Here is a 21001-nt window from a genome sequence, read left to right as displayed (position 1 = left end):
AGCAGGCCCATCCAGTTGTTTGTTTTTCCTTTCCATAAGAAATAACCAAAAGGAACCAAAATAAATAATGAATTTGAATAATTCAGTTATGTTAGAGGGGAAATGTGCCTGAATGAGGTTAAGGGTCTCTGCCATAGGTACATTAGTGAACAGTGAAGTGATGTCAAGGCTGACCATGAGTCAGAAATCTGTGAAGGATACCTTTTTTATTAATGTTTTAAAGTGTAGAGAATTTTTAATAAAAGGAGTGCTTCCTATAAGGAGAGAAAGTGATTTGGATAAATGTTTGACCAGTTTGTAGATAGGGTTACATATGGAAAGATAAAGTTCTCTGCAATTATGATCTTCACTCATTCAGCTAGTCACCTTTATCCATTCTCTTAAAGATCAGCTTCATTATTTTGCATATCCTGGAGTATATAAATTCCTTGTGCCTGCAGTTTAGCCTACTTTGGACAGACTGGTAGCTCAGTTAACATCTGACTTGAAGAATGCAAAAATTACATTCCTCATCTGTGTGGCAAGTCAAGACTGGCAGACCATGCCTTGGATACTCCTGCACATAGGATTAAATGGAAAAATATATTAGTATTACATAGAAATTGATGTATGTCTTAAAGATTATTTTTAGAATCAGCATCTGTTACGAAGCACTCTCTCAACCTCAGCAAATATGCTTTCATTAATTTGCCAATGCTGTTGGTTTAATGTGTTAACAGCACTAAAAAATGATTATGAACTATCTAAACAGTCTTTCTTTTTTAATTCTTCCAATATTTCATCTCAATTACCGACACATTCTCAGGGAGTACAAAAGCACACTTGTAACACACAAAGGCAACACAGTAATAAATGAAACACATGGATCTGACGTTTAAGTCCTATCTAGGTGGGATGCTCTCTTAGGGTGTTAATAGGTGTCTTAGGTTATAAATTGGGATATCTGAGATTAATGTTTCCCAAATTTGGAAGTTTCTTGCATCTGTTTATTTAGATTTGGTTGATTTCTCAGTGCTGCTGCAGATTCAGGAAAAAACAAACAAACAGTCTTTCTTTTTTAAAATTTACTGTGAAGTATGTTGGTTTTTTCTAGAAGGTCCTGTGAGCGATATCTAATACATGGTCTGCAAGAACAGGTTGACCATAGTTGTGATAGCAAAATTCTTGGATCTGGCTACAAGACATCATTTAACTGATGATAGCAAGCCATTATAAGTCTAGAGGCTGGGCAAAATCGGGAAGAAGTAGCCAGATGATTGCATGTGAGTTATTCCATGGTTCATAGACTGGAACTAATTCCAGTAGTCACAAATAGCATCCCAAAGATACAGTGAAGAAAGACCACAGGCTATAATTGCAGTGGGTGGCCGATATCTCTGATTATCTGCTCACCAAAACTGGAGTGCTACCCAAATCAGCTATCATCTGACCATGCATTGGCTACAGGAACTTTATTTCTTTCCACTGTGTGCAGAATGCTTTGGGAAAGTAGTCTATATGCTAGGCAACTGCAATCTGCATATCCCTATCCTGCTGTCACAGGAGAGAACATTTGAAATGGGCCAGGCTCCACATCAACTGGAACCCTAGACTAATGGGGGTTGGTATTGTTTATAGATGAGTCCCAATTTGTCCTACAAAGTGATACCAGGTGTGCTCTGATATGAGGAGAACCAGAGACACTTATGGTAGAGTTGGTGTGGCGGTTTGGGAAGGCATCTCATTGGGCAGACAAAGGGTCAAAGATCTGACTGGCCAAGTCTCCCGGCCTTCATCTTATTGAGATATCTGGGATGCTCTAGGTCAGTGATGGCGAACCTTTTTACCCAGGTGTGTCAAACTTTTTTTTTTTAAATATTGACGTTGATGTGCCACTTGCATATATGCATTATAAATGTAACTATAATCATAGATGGTGACTTATACATATTAGGCAATTTATTTAATAGGACATTGATATAAAATCTATGAATTCATATTATACAATTAATTTAATAAACTGAAATTACAAACTTGCATTACATTTAATGACTTGTCTGTTACTGAGTACTGGTAGAAAGTTCTTTCAATGAACAAACCTACCTTCGCCTTAAGTGAAAGTGATCTTACACGATTTATTGCAGTTTTTTCATCAGAATGCTAATATTTTTCAACATCCAAGGTGTGTCACCTGAAACTTTCAAGTGTGTCAGTGCTGACATGCGTGTCATAGGTTTGCCATTACTGCTCTAGGTAGATGTGCTGCTGCTCTCAGTCCCTCTCCTTATAACCTTGAGGGACTTAGGAGAGCTTTGCAGGAGCAATGGTTGTTATTACAGAAGTCCTGGACACCATTATAAACAGTATGAAACATCATTGTGTATGATGCAAGGGGTGTCAACATTCCATATTAAGGCACTTTGACATTCTTTTGACCTTGTTAGTGAATTAAACTGTTTATTTGCAATTTTTATGGGTGTTTCTTTCACATCTGATATCATACTGTTTTTCACTGAATTGCCTAGCGCCTCTATAGCTCAGTCAGTATAGACGAAGCCCTTTGGTCGGAAAAATCTGGGCTTGATTCCCCATCTATGACATGAGGAACCTTTATCTGGTCTCTTTCGAGTAAAGGTGAGTTAGCCGGTCTCATACAGAGATAGAGGGGTCCCCCCCCCAGGAACTCTGGTTTTCGTCCCCAGAACAGGCAAACCAGCCCCGTGACACTGCTCCTACAGTAAAAAAATACATACTTAATCCCTCATTAGGAGGGCTCAACCAGTCCTAAGGGGTGGGCGAGAAACAGGGGGAACCCCACATAAATAAAAAAATAAAACTAAATTGCTTAAAAATTCATCATGTAGTTTTTAAGTTACTGTGATTTCCCTCTTTGTGCCGTAATTTATGGTACTATCTTTAATGTACTATCTTTGGTTCCATGGTATCAGTTACTGAATGGGAAGGATGCTTAAATGGTGTGGTATCTGAATGAGTCTCCAGAGTTTGAAGAACAAATAATGGGAGTGAAATGGATGTGCAGTCTTATTAAGCAAGAAATTAATAAGAAGAAGGTGTTGTGGAAGGAATATCGTGAGAATGAGAGAAGTTATGAAATATATAAAGTGCAGGTCAGAAAACTTAATGAGTATTATACGGAAAGCTAAGTTGGAGTATGGAAGGAAAATGGCTGTGCAGGCCAATATATTGAGGTGCTTGAGAAGGAGGCTCAAGAGATGTTGCCTAACCTGCATAAGAATTGGATAAGGAATATTCAGCTGAACTGGCTAGGCCCTTGATGTGTTTGTATAATTTGAGTTTTAACTCATGAAAGATCCTGTAGGAATGGAAAAATGTATGATAATCCATTGCACAGTGGAATGCAAAGATTGATGTGCCTCACTATTGCCCTATCAGCATCTTTGGAGTGATGAAGATTTTAGGGAAGTTAGTGAGAACTTGCACACAGAAATGTGTGAACAAACTGGCTATAGTTTGCAAAGAACAGCATGGGTTTACTAAAGGGAGGTCATGTTTGAGTATTTACTCTTTTATAATAATGTTATAGCTGAGTTGGATAAAGAGAATGAATGCGCTGGGATACTGTTGCTTTGCTAAGGCATTTGATAGGATACCACATGAAAGGCTGTTGCATATGCTAGCCAATATGTGATTGGAATATAAACTGTTGGCATGGATAAGTGGGTGGCTGGACAAGTGTCAGAAAGTGGTATATGAGGAATGTGAATCTGCCACAAATTAAGTTGACCAGTAGTGTGTCTAAGGGATCAGTCCTTGGACCATTGTTATTTAATCTATAAATTAATGATATTGGGCAGGATCTTACAGGAGATCTTCAGTTGTTTGCTCATGATGCAAAGATAGGAAGGGCACTCAGAGATGTTACTGATATACAGCATTTACAGGGTGATTTGAATAGGCTGGAAGTGTTGACAAATGATAATGACTGTCAATTCAGTGTTAGTAAATGTAAAGTTGTGCACCTTGGTATGATGAGATATTCAGCAGCATATATTGGTGGATTCTATATCTGTATATCTGCATCTATTCAGCAATAGGGGCAGGTGGGATATCAGCATGTATGCTAAAGGATTGTTCAACTAAACTAACCAGGCCCGTGAGATGTTTGTATAATATAATTTGTCTTAGCTCAGGAAGGATTCCACAGGAATGAAAAGAATGTATGATAATTCCATTGCCAAAGTGTGGTGCAAAGATTGATGTGTCTAACTATAGATCTATCAGTATTACTAGAGTGATTACGAAGATATAGAATAAGCACTACAAAATTTCTTTGTTTCCTTTGAAGAAAACTTTAATGACGTTACAGCATTCCGAAGAATATTGTGATGTTCTTATGAAGTAATCCACATAAAATATTCCCCAATTTTCTCACCATAGAATTACCATACATTTCTATGTCAGCACTTAAAGCAGAATTTGCATTTATGTACTTTATGCTATTTTACTGAACCACATTCAGTGCTCCAGTTACTTTTATTACAGTGTTGGATAAATGGAACATAAATAATATATATGCAACTGCCAAAAATATGAACAGCATTTGGAGAAAATAATAGTCATTGTACAGCAGAAAAAGGAAAAAAATTTATCTAGTGACGTGTCACTTGGTATTGTTCATTACGAGCTTCTCTTTTCTGACCAAATGATAGTAGGACATTTACTTGGCTTAATTGTAATCCATTTATAATGTACTTCTCAAAAACAAGAGCAAAAAACTAATGCATTGGTTAACTTCAGAGACTTCATATTCCTTCAAAACATTGCAGAGCTTCTCATGGCATAAGTGACCTGGCACATAGCCCGCAAACCTTGGTTGGGAAATTCTATCCCACCTTGCTTATTCCCAATACATTTCACCATTAATTATTGTCATTTCTTATTGCTAGTCTATTTCAGAACTGAGATTGATTAATAGAGTTAATCATTTCTCTCCTAATTGGGAGTTTTATAAGAATAGTATTTATAAATTTCTATTTTACTGGGGGGGGGGAATTATTGGTAGTGAAGGTCTTTATTTTCCCAAATAAAATTATTATTTTTTTTTTTTTTTTTGCAAAAGTTTCAATTTTACTCTAAAAATTTTGTGAACTTTTTTTTTGATAACATGATATCATCATACACTTGTGTCATGTTAACAAAATCAAAAATTAAAGCAATGTGACATTTATCCAAATGACACATTACACTTTTAGTGATTGCTTGCATTGGAATACCAAAGTTTGACCAAAGTTTGGATGACCATTATTTCTTCATTGAACCTTTTGTAATACATCTCTGTATCATGCTAGAAATCAGGCTGTATACAATGTTCATACTGAGTATGATACTGCACTTGTATTATTGTTTCCTGCATTTCTCTCTTTTGTGCTTTCATTCCTATTGTTCTACTCATTGATAGGATAAGATCTAAGTCTGTTACCAGGCCATGGTAACAGATCATGTAAAAAAAAAAAAAAAAAATAGAGGAGGAATGGAGAGGACAAAATGTTAGTGAAAATGTGAATGAAAACAATTCATACTTTTAGTAAGTAATCATTAGATGCGTGAGTATAAAACAATGCTTACCTTTTTTCTTAGCTCAATGAAATGGTCTAGAATCATCCTCAAATAACATATTTTCAAATGCAGTAGACTGTTTCATTATGCATGGTGATAACTTTCTGTTTTGGATGCTAATAGCCATTCATCCTGACTGTTCCTTGGAAGAAACCATTATCCAACTCCTTTTATTCAAAATGGGGCATTAAATTATCATAAGATATAGAAAATTTGACCATCCTTGGAGGAAAAAACCTCACCAGGTTTATGTCACATATATGTACTAATGATAAGTGGAATTGTAATCAATTCCATTTATTATGTTCATTTTCCCCATTTTGAACATGCAACATGCATGATAGAATGATATACTTTCAGATTACTGTTTTTTAACCAGCTTCCAATAGTAGCACTACTTGCTGTGATTCCTCTCCCACTGGTATTTTTCATTTGAGTTTGATTTTGTAGTGATACAATAATGCTCCTCCTCTCTGTGTCAGTAGCCTCTTCCTTTTGCTTCCAGATTTTCTCTTCACATCCCCTGTCCCAAATTTTTTCTTGATAAACATGATGGTTTGAATGATGGCAGTCCAATTTTTTAGCTGATCTTGTGCTAATGAATATCTCTTTTATAGAGCAAGCATGTTTTTTTTTAAATTATTATTAAATGATGTGATTGAGTTTTAGACAATGCAATTAATAACTTTTGTGAGACATTAATTTTTTTTAATATTTGTATTTCCATTAAAAGTGATTTTTAATAAATTTAAAAAAAAAAATTACATTTTTCTAGTTGTTGAAATATTTTGAGCATACTGTATATCACATAATTAATTTAAAATATATTTGTAGCTTAATCATTTAAAATATACTTTTATAGCTTCAGGAGATGACGAATCTTTCTTGTCGAACGAAATTCTTAAAGAGAAGATAACAGATAACTATAAGCTAAATTTTAACCAGCAGCCATTGAATAATTGTCTGGCCAGTGTTAATATTCTTAGTCCCAAGGAGAGATGGAAGACAGCAATTTCAAAGATAATAAAAGAAAAAAAACACACTTTTCAAGAGAAAAATGGAAATGATACTCTCAAAGACTGGTGTAATCAAATTAGTAATGAATTGCAAGAACGTAGGAAGATTTTGGAATTGCTACAAATTAGTATTAACATAGGTCCAACTAATGGCAAGTACAGTCACATTTCCTGCAAATTTTAGTTTAATGTTTTCTTTATCTTTTATAGATAATTCTGACATTTGTATGTATATACATGCAGAAAATATATTTATATTTTATATTCCCAATTATAAATAGACTTGGCCTCTTATTCTTAACAGTCAGAGCCACTACAGTCCATCTTCAGTATCCAAATTACATACTGCACGATTCCTTTCACCATAACAGTGGTGCATGTGGCTATCATACTTGCCAGAGAATGGCAAATGAGCAATGATTGATCTATTCAGTTAGATTCATCTGCTGACATGTTGATGCTTAGAAGAGAAAACATCTGAAGATAAAAATTAACTAAATTTATTTAATTATTAAATTATTGGTCATATACTTCCTGTTATCCTTATTTTTAATGATTCTTCCATTGATGACGCCTGTTCTCTCCCCAGAGTTTAAAGAACTGTCATATCTGTGCTCCCTAGTCTTTGATCAACATTTACTTTTAACCCAGGTTTGAGATCCATAAGTTAAAATTGGTTCAAACATTGTCTGGTATTGCTAATTTAGTATTTTGACTAATTTTGTTATTATTCCATTATAACTTTATTCAATTGAGTCCACAAGTACCTACTTTGTTTATTCTGTTATCTATCTCCATAAAGATTGCACTTCACTAAAGATATTAAAGTAAATAGCGAAAATGTTTTACTTGTTCTATAAGTTCTGCATTCAGGATGCAGTTGAAGTTTTTCATGATCCTGCCTGTCTTCATAGTTTAGGTCTTTCTGTTGCTGATTTTAATCCTATGCATTTGTTCTGTAATATTTGTTCTTCCTTCATCTTAATCTTATTTCTTATAGGCTTTAAGTGTCATGAAATGGTAAGAGAAGACTTAGAAACCTAAGACGAAGTCCTTACCGATGCTGTAGCTTATAATGGCCCAGACCTCACATGCATGCCTCATGAAACTTCCATATATGGTCATAGGTCGACATCTGTATATGATGATGACATATTGATGTCTGATGACATATCGACATCTGTATATGATGACACATGAAATATGATGTCATATTTCATGTGTCACATTAGTTTAACAAAGTTTCACAATTAAGTTATTACATACAAAAGGATTTATAGTAATAATGCAAACAATGACATTTTTTATGAGTAATTTCCTAAAGAAAAACTTGTAACGATGAACATGATAAATTATTTATCAAGTGAGATTTTATAGTTCTATCTCAATTTGGTTAAGGAATTCTTCAATTTGTTCTTCCATTTATTTAAGAAATCCTGCACACTTGTACTGGCTTTATTTATTTATTTTTTTATGACTCTCAACCATGAAAGGTTTTTTTTTAAAACCTATTGTACATTGATGCCATGGGTAAGTAAGGATTTTTTTTTCTGTGTTTTTTTGTATTTTGATATATTTATTGCATAGTCTGGAAACCCTGTCATAGAGACCAAAATGGAACTTTTTAAGCCACTAGGCCTGTAATAAAGCTGTTGTGGTCTAATACTGGGTGATTTAATGCTACTTTCTTTCATAATGTGATCCTATGATGATAAATAACAATAACAGTGGAGATAGGGTACACTTTTATCTTTCACTTGATTTTACATCATCTGTATCTCATTCAATTCTAACTGCTGATTAATAATGCCTATATATGAACCATGTATTGCTCTGTATAATGTCCCATTTACTGTAGTGTTTTGAACAATTTTTCTTTTTGCACCTTATCCTGTGCTTACTCAGATTTGAGGATCTACAAAAATTAGTGATCCTTGTTATATTTCTATGATTTCTTAACTCTGTGTCTTAAAGTGTAGATCTGATCCCGACAGCCCCCTCCCTCCCCAATTCAGCCTGAACCTAGCTCTTCTACAAGTTTCTTCTCTGTTACTATTTTATAGCTTAATCTCAAGTATGCTTGCATAAATTTTGCTGCATCATCTTATATAAATATAGTTTTTAGAAGTTAAATGATAATTTTCATTAGTTTATCATTAGATATTTCATTGTATTGCATCAGCTATCATTCCCATTTTTTTTTTTTTTTTTTTTTTTGTATAATGTAATAGTTGCTGCAATTGCGTCAGAATTTTTTATACTATAAATAGACAGCAAAATGCAAAAACAGCAAGTGCTAGTTTTTGCATTTTCATGCTGAGATTGCTATGGCTAGTTATGTGTAGTTAACATCTCACAGAAAAAGTGTAATTCAAACTTTGAATAGATAAGACTATTCAAAGGGATATATGTGGAATTATATGATGGGTGATTATGAGAAGTGCCAGAATCAATTAGCATCAATATCTTAGGATGATGAACTAAGAAGAGAATTCGATGATATATATCATCATCAATTTTATAAATTAATACAAATTAATTAATTTTACAAATTTATAGCAGCCATAACACAGTCAATCTACTGTTTTACAGCTGCTGCCAAAAGTGAAGGAAACCAGATTTGCTGAAAGGAAGAAGATGACAGGAAGAAATCTACTGTCTACACCATGCCAAGATCAAGATCAGCTCTGCTTCAAAATTGCTGTCCTCATCTGGAGAACTGAAATGAGACTGAGAAGAACAAATAGGAGTTGTGGCAAGCTCTGTAACTGTCAGGAGAAGATTCATTCAACAGGAACTGATACCAGGTTCCCTAAAAAGAAGCTCTTGTTAACCAAAAAAAATGTGATTGGCTCAGTTAATTGATGCAAAGAGCCTGTCAAATGGACTCCTAGTCAGTGGAAAAAAAGTAATTTTTTCTGATAAGAAAATTTAACCTTCAGGATGCCGATGGCAGACAGACATTTTTAAGACGATCAGGGGAAAAATTCAACCCTAACTGTCTGGATTGACTTTCAACCCAGACAGTTAGGGTTGAAATATCATAATGTCATATGCTGCTGCATGTCATATTGTGGTGTTGGTCGCTTACATTTCACAAAAGATTCATTGAATGCACAAGTGTACCAGAAAATTTGAGAAGAAGAATTGCTGCCTACTATCAGAGACCATTTTACCCTAATGAAGAACTGTATCTTTCAGGATGAGTCTGTCCCTTGTCATAGGGCATAAAGTAACTGCCTATTATAAAGTAATGCTATTATAGCCCTAAAATGTACCATGCAAATTTAGCTTAATACTTAAAAAAAATAAAGAGCTGTAATTTTTGTTGTAGGTTAATAAGTGGCTCAATGAACACTCAATTCAGGAACTACCAGGGCCAGGAAACAGCCTAGATCTGAACCCCATTGAGAATTTTTGATACCAAATTAAATAAAATACACAAGAAGAAGCCGAAATCACTTCAGGAGCTCCAAGAAGCATTATAAGTATGGAACCATGAATTGACTGTTGCATCCATCAGGAAATTGATTTTGTCAATGCCCTGCTGATGCCAAGCTTTAATAAAGGCAAGAGGAAGCCACAAAGTGCTAAACAGCAAAAAGTTAATTTTTAACTTTGAATTTTAGTAAAACTGTGTAGTTGAACTAAATTTTGATACTGGTATTTCGTTTTTCCAGAAATCACTGTCCACTCCATTTTGAAATATTTGCAAATTTGTCAAGTTTGTTGTCATTTCCTAATTATGTCACATCTTGTACTAAAAAGAGCCAAATATTAATTAAAAATAAAAATGTTATATTTCTTCATTTTTTATGACAATTATTCTGTTCTTATCCCATTTCAAAAAGGCATTCAAATTCAATTACCAAAACAACATGGTTACAGCAGGTGATGTAACCATGTTGTTACATCACCTGCTGTAACAACATGATGATTTGGTTTGGATTGATGTGGTTTCAATGAACATGAGTGTGTATATATACTTTATATATTTATATACTTTATGTAATAATTATATAATTATAAATGAGGAGGGGTACCCAAAAATAACCAGAATTATTTTTTTAAAAAGATTTTTTAAAGTTTATAATGCCATATTTTAGTCTCCTTCAAAGTACTCTCCATGTGAGTCAGCGTACTTGTCCCAACTATTTTTTCCACTGCTGGTCCTGGAGCTGTTCAACTTGAAAGTTGAACTGGAAAACTGCACACTCACGATGCCTAGCGGCATCATCTATAGTTAGAAAATGCACCCTTGCCAAGTTCAGATTCCAGTTTGTTTTTGGGTGCTCCCTTGTACAACACTTGTACATCAAACACTAAATTAGCTCTGTACAAGACAGTGTTCACTACCAATTGTAACTTACGGATCAGAGTGCTAGGATAGAAATAAAACATTTTATCAAAGACTGGAGAAAACAGGTATGAGAAGTCCTGAGAAAGATTAGTAGAGTGAACAGATGGCATCAATGGTAGTATCATATTAAAAATAAGGATATTTTGAAAGAACTTGCTGTTGTTAGGCATTCAGGAATATGTTAGCAGAACTAATCTCTGGTGGTATGGTCACTTAAACAGAATGGGAGAGGAAAGATGAGCAAAATAAGTGTTGTTTGTCAGGTTGACAGGATAAAGAGGAAGCCCAAGATATAGGTGGGTTGATACAGTAAAAAGTGCCTTAGAAGAAAGAAATATACATGATAATGTTGGAGTCTCGACAGATAACAGATAAATTTAGAGGTACATTGGTGATTGGAGGTTGGTAATGATGTTACTTCTTCATGATGTAGTACTATCATAATATCCTTTACACCCCCTGAGGGTACACACGAGGAATTTGATGATGATATATATCATCGAATTCTCTTCTTAGTTCATCATCCTAAGATATTGATGCTAATTGATTCTGGTGCTTCTCATAATCACCCATCATATAATTCCACATATATCCCTTTTTGACAGTAATCTTTTCTTATTTGACCACCACCCAAACCAGTATTTCATAATCACTCTCACCAGCCAGCAGAAGTGTTGATCCCTCTTTAACAACTACATCCTGTGAGAATATCACCAAATCTGGAACTCTGAAACCTTGAGTTATTACCATAGCATCTTGCCTAAGATATTTATCCCTCAGAAATTCAACAGATTCACTCTATTCATTCCCATACACTGTTTCCTCCTTCCATTCTATATTCCTGCAATTAAATATCCCATTAGGATTACCTTCTTTTTTATATGTCCAACCAGTTTGCCTAAACATTACACAGTCAGTATTCTCTACATGCCCTAGCCTATAACAACATCCTATTAGATATACTGTTCTATTCAACTTCACACCAAACAGATTCAAAATATTCATGTGTATTACCATTTTCAGCTTTCACTCTTAGTGAGCCCAATTCTTCTATATCACTAAAAGTATGCTCCCTCCTCTTTTCACCTTCCAGTTGTCATTCTCAGACAACCAAGTTTCTCTAACACCAGTTATCTTTGGCATACTGATGCAATCAGTATAATCCTTATAGATATAGATACTCCTTACATTAGTATATAAGCAGTCCCACTGTGATTGAGGCCATCCCAATAATATCATCACTTCTTACTACTAGCTGCTGTGGTAGACTGCTCTGTTCTTTTTGACCCTCCTATTTCCATAATTCTGACTATGATTTCCATTCATCTTGTATTCCTCTTATCTACAGCTTGTTAATTTCATCACTCTGTCCTGCCATAATTATATCTTTAGCCTTGTATCCATCTATCTATCTATCTTCTTATCTTTCCACAACTTGATTCTCTCTCTCTCTCCTGAATCCTTTGCCACACTAACTTCATCTCCAAATCATCCAGCTTTTAAACTCCAAACTAAATACTGAACTCATTCAAATGTGATCCTCAACCTAAACCATGCCATCTTCCCTTCAAAATCACCTCATATAACTCAGTCATCTTGTCATTCATTATCTCTACTCTCCTTTTCTTAATTCATTACTATCATATCTGGGCAATGCACTAATCACTTTCCCAACAACACTATTACCCTATACCTTCCCCAACAATTTTCTTCAAATTGCTATTCAAGTTATTTGTGTCCACAACTGCTACTACTAATTCTGATGCCTCTTTTCATGCAAAACCTTATTTGTTTCATTGTTCCACCTGGAAAAGATGTTTTACAAACCTTCTTATTCATACTCGAAGGGGGGTATGTCCCCCCTTCGAGTCATCAGAATTCAAAGAGAATTGGCCTACCAGTCCGGAACACGGGGGGTTGTGTGTCGTAGGTGCCACAACTCCCATGTATTAATATTATTAATACATGGGGGGTTGTATTAATAATATTAATACAACCCCCGTGTATTAATATAACTCCTCCCAAATTGCCATTGCCTAAGATGGAGTATGTGGTGGAACTAAAATTTTAAAAAGGGTATGTGAGTACTGAAAGTTCAGGAAACACTGTCCTAAGTGGACCAGATTAAAGTGACAAAGGGATTGCTGTTGTCGTGTGGAGGTCCCCCAATTTTCTTCATCTGCCCCTTAGGACTGTTTGAGATTGTGCCCTCCAATGAAGGACTTCTATGTTTTTTTGACTGTAGATTCGTACGTTCATGGGCTGGTTTGCCTGTTTTGAGGGACAAAATATCCAGGAGGGGGAAAAACCCTCTACCTCTGTATATGACTGGCTAACTCACCTTTAGTTGAAAGAGAACAGATAAAGGTACCTCATGTCATAGACAGGAATCGAACCCAGGTCTTTCCGACAAAAGGACTTTGTCTATGCTGACTGAGCTACGGAGGCTCTGACAAAGGGATTAATATCAGTGATAAGAACTAAATCATTTGACATTGATTATATTTTGTAATAACAGACAACAAAATAGAGCTAGAAGATATGAACAAATTAAATAAGAGGATTATATATAAACTATAAAAAAAATAATTATGACAGATGTAGAAGAACAAATAACAAGAGAGCAAGTACAAGAATATGCATATCTTGGAAGAACTTTTTTAACTAGGGGGAAAAAAGAGCATTTGTGAAGAAATAAAAAGAATTTGGCTGGACTGTGTGGCTTTTAGCAAACTGAAAAATATCCTATGTAGTAAAATAAAACATGAAAATGGAGCTAAACTTTTCAACCAATATTCATCCTATTTATGATATACAGATAGAGATGTAGCCTATAACTAAACAAATACTAGACAAAATAAGCATAAAATGGAGAAAGCCATTATAAATATCATACTACAGTACAAAATAATGAACAAAAATATCAGGAAAGAAACAGAAATATTGGATATAAATGAAGGGATATTAAAATGGAAATGGGCAGGACATATTGCACTGATGAAAAGTGATCATTGGAAAGACAGTTAGCCAGTGGCATTCATACAAAGGAAGATGAATTCCTGGATAACTAGACAGAAATTGGGAAGTGCTAGTGGAGATAGTTAGAGAATGTTGGTATGTATGAAAGTAAACATGATATGAAAAATATGCTATGTGATTATACTATAGAAAGTTGTGTCAATTTGTTATATAATTTTACAGTTGGATCATATGATAGCAATTTCTAGTTGCTTTTTCTTTTATTTCATTTAGCTTTGAATTAATATCATTCTAAAATTATGCAGAAAGCATGTTAAAAATTAAAAATCACATTGAATTTATTGTTGTTTAATGTAGGCCTTACTCATAAAGAACTGACTGACCTTCTTATATTACTCCATCCACGAAAACCAGTCTCGCCAATTATAAGTAGTAAAAAGAAAAGTCATGCAAAATCTGCATATCAAATGAATAGTCAGTAAGTACTGCTTTCTGGATTTCAGAAGTAATTATAAATTATATGATATCAGTTACATTTATTATTTTGATTCACCCCAAAATTTTCTGAATTTGCACTTGTTTCTTTAATCCTTATTAATTAGTATAATATTTCTTTAAAATGGAATCTTTTTCTCAAAAAAAAAAAAATAATAATAATAAATGAAATAAAATCTCCAACACTCCTGTTGTAGTAAACATTTAAGGTATATTCTTTCTCAATACTAACAAAAAGGGACCAGTAAACATGGGTTCCAAAACCTTGTATTTCTAGCCCTTTGTAGTTGCAGAACGAAATTCTGAAATGCAGATTGAAGGCAAAATGTAAAGAAATAAGCATAAAAAAAAATTTAAAGATGCCAAGAAGTGATAATTGTTGGTTCTATCCTTTATCCAAGTGTAAGCAAAGTTTGCATGTGAAGTAACTTCATGACTGGACTACTTATATATAGAGGCTAATGACTTCTCATCAATTGCCGTAGTATCCCATAATGCAATGAACATATCCTTATGGACATCTAGAATGTTATGCATTATGGGAAGGGCCACCCAGACCATTTTCGACTTTTATAGAGGTCTCATCAGTGGGCGCTAGATCCAGAAGCGATATCAAGGTCAAGGTTGAAGTAATGTGGACGTCATATTTCCATATACAAGTAATCAAAAGATCTCACACCTTATTACTAAAATACTCTGGATTAGAGATAGATGTTGGTTATATTATAAATTAAAGATGCCAAGAATTTATTTTTGTTTTCATCCTTTATCCAAGTGCAAGAAAACAAAGTTTGCGATTGATATGAAATCATTAGCCTCTATATACAAGTAGCCCATGACTGGGCTACTTGTATATAGAGGCTAATGACTTCGTATCCTTTCAGAACATGTCTAATATATAAAAAAAAACAAAAGCATAAAATCCCTGGAAAACAAAACATTGTAGGATGAACATATCTCAGGATAGGTATTCAGAATTACCTCTGTTGTATACATGCAACCTTTGAGATGTCTCGTCATTGACAGCCTCATGCAATCAAAAATTGGTGTCTGATGACATTGCAAGCCATCAGATACCAGTTCCCAACATTCCTGCAATTCATCAGCATTCTTCACTGTAGTGTATACAGTGATTTGAAATAGTCCCACAAATTAAAAATCTTCAGGATTTAGGTCAGGTGACTAAGAAGCAAATGTAATTGATCCAGCTGAACCAATCCAGCTCAAGAAATCTTGTGCTTAAATGCTGGAAGGACATCATGTTAGAGGTTTAATGGAGCATTAACAGCATTAAAAACCAATTTCATCATTGAATTCCTGCCAGGTACCCTCAAGGGGTGTACAGGATATGATAGTACTACATGAAAAATTTACATCATTATTAACTTCCTATCTACAATTTAACTCCAAATCAGTCTGTTACTTCTCAAGACTCCAACATTATCAGATCGTATATTTCTATCCTCTAAGGCACTTTGTACCATATCAATCCACCTATATTTTCCTCTGGGTTGTTTTCCTGCCAACCTGGCACACTTATTTTGCTAATCTTTCCTCGCTCATTCTGTTTAAGTGACCATCACCTGAGATTAGCTCTTCTAATGCATTCCTGGTTGCTGACAACGTCAAGTTCTTTCCTAATATCCTCATTTTTAATATGATATTACCAATGATGCCATCTGTTCAGGCCCATAATCTTTCTCAGGACTCTCATATCTGTCATCTCTAGTCTTAGATCAAGTGTTTTACTTCTAACCCGGCTCTCAGAACCACAAGTTAAAATTGGCTTGAATATTGTCTTGTATACAGCTAATTTGGTGTTTTGGCTAATTTCTCTCTTATTCCGTATGAATTTATTCAGTTGACTTCCTACCATACCAGCTTTGTTGATTCTCTTGTCTATTTCCATATTTAATTTACCATCTTCACTAAAAATCGTGCCTAAGTAGCTGAAATGTTTTACTTGTTCCACAGGTTCTCCATTCACAACACAGTTGACATTTTCAAAGATTCTGCCTATTTTCATTGTCTTCGTCTTTTTATTGCTGACCTTCACACCATATCTATTACAACAGTTATTCAATTTAGTCAGGGAATCTTGCAAACTTGTAGCGGATTTATTTAGAAGTATAACATCATCCGCATAAAGCAAAGAGTTGACATTAACATCTCCAATTCTGATATCATGTTTAATACCACTTTCCTTCATAATGTGATCCATATCGATAATGAATAAGAGAGGGGATAATGTTCATCCTTGTCTGACACCAGATTTTACATTAAACCATCTTCCTGTACTTCCTTCAATTTTAACTGCCGACTTACAACTCAAACAAAGACTACGTATCACTTGATATAATGCCCCATCGACACCATATAATTGTAGCGTATTGAATAGCTTCTCTCTTGGCACCTTGTCATATGCCTTTTCCAGATCGACAAAACTTAAATACAGATCTTTATTATATTCCCATGATTTCTCAACTATTTATCGTCAAGTGAAAATCTGATTCTAACAGCCTCTGTTTGGCCTGAATCCAGCTTGTTCTTCACCGAGGTTTTCTTTCACAATTCTTCTGAACCGTTTCTCAAGTATCCTTGCATAGATCTTGCCAGGAACGCTCAGTAGGGAAATACCTCTGTAATTCTCACATTCAGTTTTATTTACCTTTTTATATATGGGCACTATTAGAGCTCTACCCCAATCATCGGGAATTCGTCCCTCTGTCCAGGCTTTCTGAACTATGCAGTGCAGCCACTGTAAGACTTTTATACCACCATACTTCAGTTTTTCTGGTTGAATATCATCTACTCCTGCTGCCTTTCCACATTTCAACCATTTGATGGCTTTTTCTACTTCAAGTATGGATATGTATTCCTGACTGTATGCCTGTTGAGTGAGAGCACAGTGTTTTTTACCATTCTGCTATCACTTCTTGTTTCATTTAGCAATTTTTCAAAGTAATTACTCCATACTTCAAGGATATCTTTTTCTCCCATTTTCATGTCACCTTTTTCATCTCTAACTCCTCTTACAGCACTCTTTCCTCCACTTCTAAACTTCTTCAACAACCTCTAGAATATTTTGCCACCTTCTTCATATTTATTTTCTATGTTCTTGCCAAAGTCCTCCCATTACTTTTGTTTAGCTTTTTTTTTATTATTATTATTATTGTTCCAGGAAACTCCAGACAAACTCATCGAGGGAGGCCCTAACATCATGTCTGGAACAACTATTCAACATTCACACAGTATCTATCATATCTTGCCTTGAACTCATTCACGGTCGTAGCACCCACAACAGACTCTGGAAGCTTATTCCACTCATTCACCACTCTCCAAGTAAAAAACCTAGCTCTAACATCCTTGTCAAACCACGCTCTTGCCCAGCTTCCATGCATGGCCCATTGTCCTCCCACCACCAGTCATATTTTCAAAAATATCTTCTGGATCAATCTTATAAAAACCCTTCAGTAATTTGAATGTCTCAATCATATCACCCCTCCTTCGCCTATCGTCCAATTTCTGCAACCCACAGATCTTCAACCTATTCTCATAAGGCTCATTCCACAGACCTGCTATCATCTTGGTCACTCGTCTCTGGACCCTCTCCACTTCCTCCCCATCACGAAGAAACCCTGGTGCCCATAACTGAGCACAGAAGTCCAGATGGGGTCTTATCAAGGCTCAATACAGAGGAACAACAACTTGTTTGTCTCTGCATGTTAAAGTATTTTTCAGAAGCCAAGTGATTTGGTGAGCTGTTTTAATCAGTTTTGCAATGTGCCCCCTAAACTTCAACTCCCTATCCACCAACACTCCCAAATCCCTGGCCTCATCAGTCTCCTGGAGTAGAGCTATCTTACATTTGTCTCCGTATTCTGTAAGAGCACAGAGCACAAGCTGAGTTATTGCTAGGAACTTTTGATATGCTTTCTTCTTTTCCTTCACTGCTTCTTTAACTTCCTGTGTCCACCATGGAGTTCTGATTTTTCTATCCTTGCAGACAACCTCACCACATGCCTCTCTGGCTGAATCAGTCAGGCTTTTCTTCAAGGCTTGCCACTAATCTGTTCTCAAACTCTTTAATTTTTTCTTCAATAATGTTTGTGTATTTTAGTCTACAGTTCACATCTGAGAACTGCTCAACTTTTATTCGCTTTAAAACTTTCTTACATGTTATTCTTTTCAATATGAAATTCAGTTTTATCCTGCTCAAGATTAAATAGTGATCACTTCTAATTTCAAATCCTCTGTACACTCTGGTGTGCTGCACCAGGGAAAAAACACTACTATCAACAATAACATAGCAACGAGACTTTTCTTATTCCTTACCTCTCTCCATGTGAATTTGTGCACATTTTTATGTTGAAACATGGTGTTAGTAATAACCAGTCCATGTCCTGAGCAGAAATCCACCAAGTATTTGCCATTATTATTAGCTTTGCTCTTTTCTCCAAATTTTCCCAAAATATTTTTATATGTCTGACAATCATATTCTACTCTGCTATTTATATTCTCAACAAGGACCAACTTTTCCTTTTTCATTGTGTCAGTTGCTTTCTATAAAGCCTCAAAAAATTCCTCCACTTCTACCTTAGTAGAATCTTCTGTTGGACCATAAGCACAAATAAGTCTCATTGTCCAGTTTCCCATTCTGATATCTGCCCACATCACTCTACTTGACACTGCCTGCCATTCAAGAAGATTGGCCTCGTATTTTGTGTTGAATACTATGGCTACTCCTTCTTTTCTTTGATTGTCATTGCCTGAATATAACATTTTGTATTTATTGCTCAGAAAGATCTCACCAGTTTTTTTTTTTTTTGTTTCAGTCACACCTATTATGTCGATCTGGTACTTATCTAATTCCTCAACTAGCTCAGTTTCTTTGCCATTCAGGCTTCTTATGTTGATAGTACCGATCTTTAACTCTGGTTATGTTGAGTTGGGGTATGTTTTCAGATTTGTTCCAGTAGCTTACTTTTCGCTGCTTGTCTTGGTTCTCTGGCGAAAACAACAGAGGCCTTGTTTAACCAGACGATGCCCCAGCTGGCATGAAATTTTGTCATGTTGTATCATCATTTTGTATTTTGGTTTAAGCCAATAAGAATACAGTTTGGTTGGCTAAATCCAAAATTGCCAGCCCATCCTCGCTTGTGTTTAGTATCCATGTAGATACCCAATAGGGTGCACCACGAGAAGGTGAGGATTGGACATTAGGTCAGAAGTCCTGGTCAGTTCTCTGCATTCCTTTAAAGGCTATGTGGAGGTCTCCTCTTATACAGCTTTGATGCTTAAGCACCCCAAAAAAAAAAAAAAAAAAAAAATTGTAATGCTGCAAATATTTCATTTCAGTCACTGAGAAATCTTCAGGGAGGACAAATAACACGAGTGTAATACACAAAGGCAACACAGTACTTCCTGAAACACATAGCTATGATGACCCTAGGTAGTGTGCCCTCTATGGGCACATTTGCAGGATATAAACTGGAACCTCTAACAATTAACATTTCCCAAATTTTGGGAAGATATTTGTACCTGTATTTGTTTAAATTTAGTTGATTTCTGAGTGTCCCTGCTGATTCCAAAAAGTAGTCTTTCTTTTTTAAAGTTACTATGATGTAGCATGGTAGTTTTCTTCCAGAAGATCCTCTGAGTAGATCCAATACATGGCCTGTAAAACCAGATTGACCATAGTTGTGATTGTAGATGTAAGTTTTGTGTTCATCTAAATAGATGGTGGCTGATCTACCAGTCTGTTTAAATTAAGCTAACTTTTAGGAATACTTCATATACTCTAGGCATTAGAGAAGAGGGAGTTGATCTTTGTAGAATGCAGATAAGGATAGCAAGTTTCTGGTGAGACTTAAAAGCTGTGTAGAGGCTGTGTTGTTTTAGACTTGGCTATTTTATTCAAAACTTTGAAAAAAACGAACCATAGACTCAGTCCCACTCAAATGTTCTAAATGGCTAAGATATATAGATGATTGTTTTTTATTTGGCCTCATGGCCCATCCACATTAGACTCCTTCCTATGTCACCTCAATAGTCTAGATTCAAGAATTCAGTTTACGATGGAAAAGGAAAATAACAGTAGTTTACCCTTCCTTAGACACCTTCTGAGTGGTAACCTCTCCTTCACTGTATACAGAAAACCCACTCACACAAGCAGATAAATTTCGCAAACAAAAATTCCCATGACCCCTCCCAACAGTATGGGAGGGGTCGTGGAAATGATCCCAAAAAAATGATCCCAACATCATTAAAACTCTAACCAGTAGAGAGCCTACAATCTTTGTTCCACTGTAACTTCTTTCAACAGAACTCAACTATATACACATTGCCTTCCTATCCAATGGATGAAATGGGGAAAAAAAATAATCTCCTTCCCAATCCTTGGCCACCTTTTTCATTCTTCCTCTTTTTCTTTGCTTTTTTTCCCATATTCTTTGCTCTACTTCTTCCAAGTCTTTTTTACTATTCTTTCTTCTGGACCACTATCATGGATCTGATGCCTGTACTGTTGTGGATATCTGGAAAGGGGGATCTTAGTTTTGCACTACTTTGGCTT

The 21001-nt window shown here is 35.3% G+C and overlaps 1 protein-coding gene across 1 annotated transcript in view; it reads left to right on the top strand.

Annotated features, from left to right (window-relative positions):
• Positions 1-21001, top strand: part of LOC150099138 (tyrosine-protein phosphatase non-receptor type 13-like) — a 470034-nt gene that overhangs the window by 65487 nt on the left and 383546 nt on the right. The window contains exons 8-9 of the mRNA XM_090403679.1: positions 6440-6745; positions 14290-14410. Of these exons, the coding sequence (XP_090259805.1) occupies positions 6440-6745; positions 14290-14410 (427 nt within the window). The remainder of the gene's footprint in view (positions 1-6439; positions 6746-14289; positions 14411-21001) is intronic.

The sequence above is a fragment of the Typopeltis vanoorti genome, chromosome 14, assembly GCF_054136105.1.
Source record: "Typopeltis vanoorti isolate ZY-2024b chromosome 14, IOZ_Tvanoo_1.0, whole genome shotgun sequence".
Classification (NCBI taxonomy): Eukaryota; Metazoa; Arthropoda; class Arachnida; order Uropygi; family Thelyphonidae; genus Typopeltis; species Typopeltis vanoorti.
Note: the sequence above shows the minus strand (reverse complement) of the source record. Positions and strands in the feature narration are given on the sequence as shown.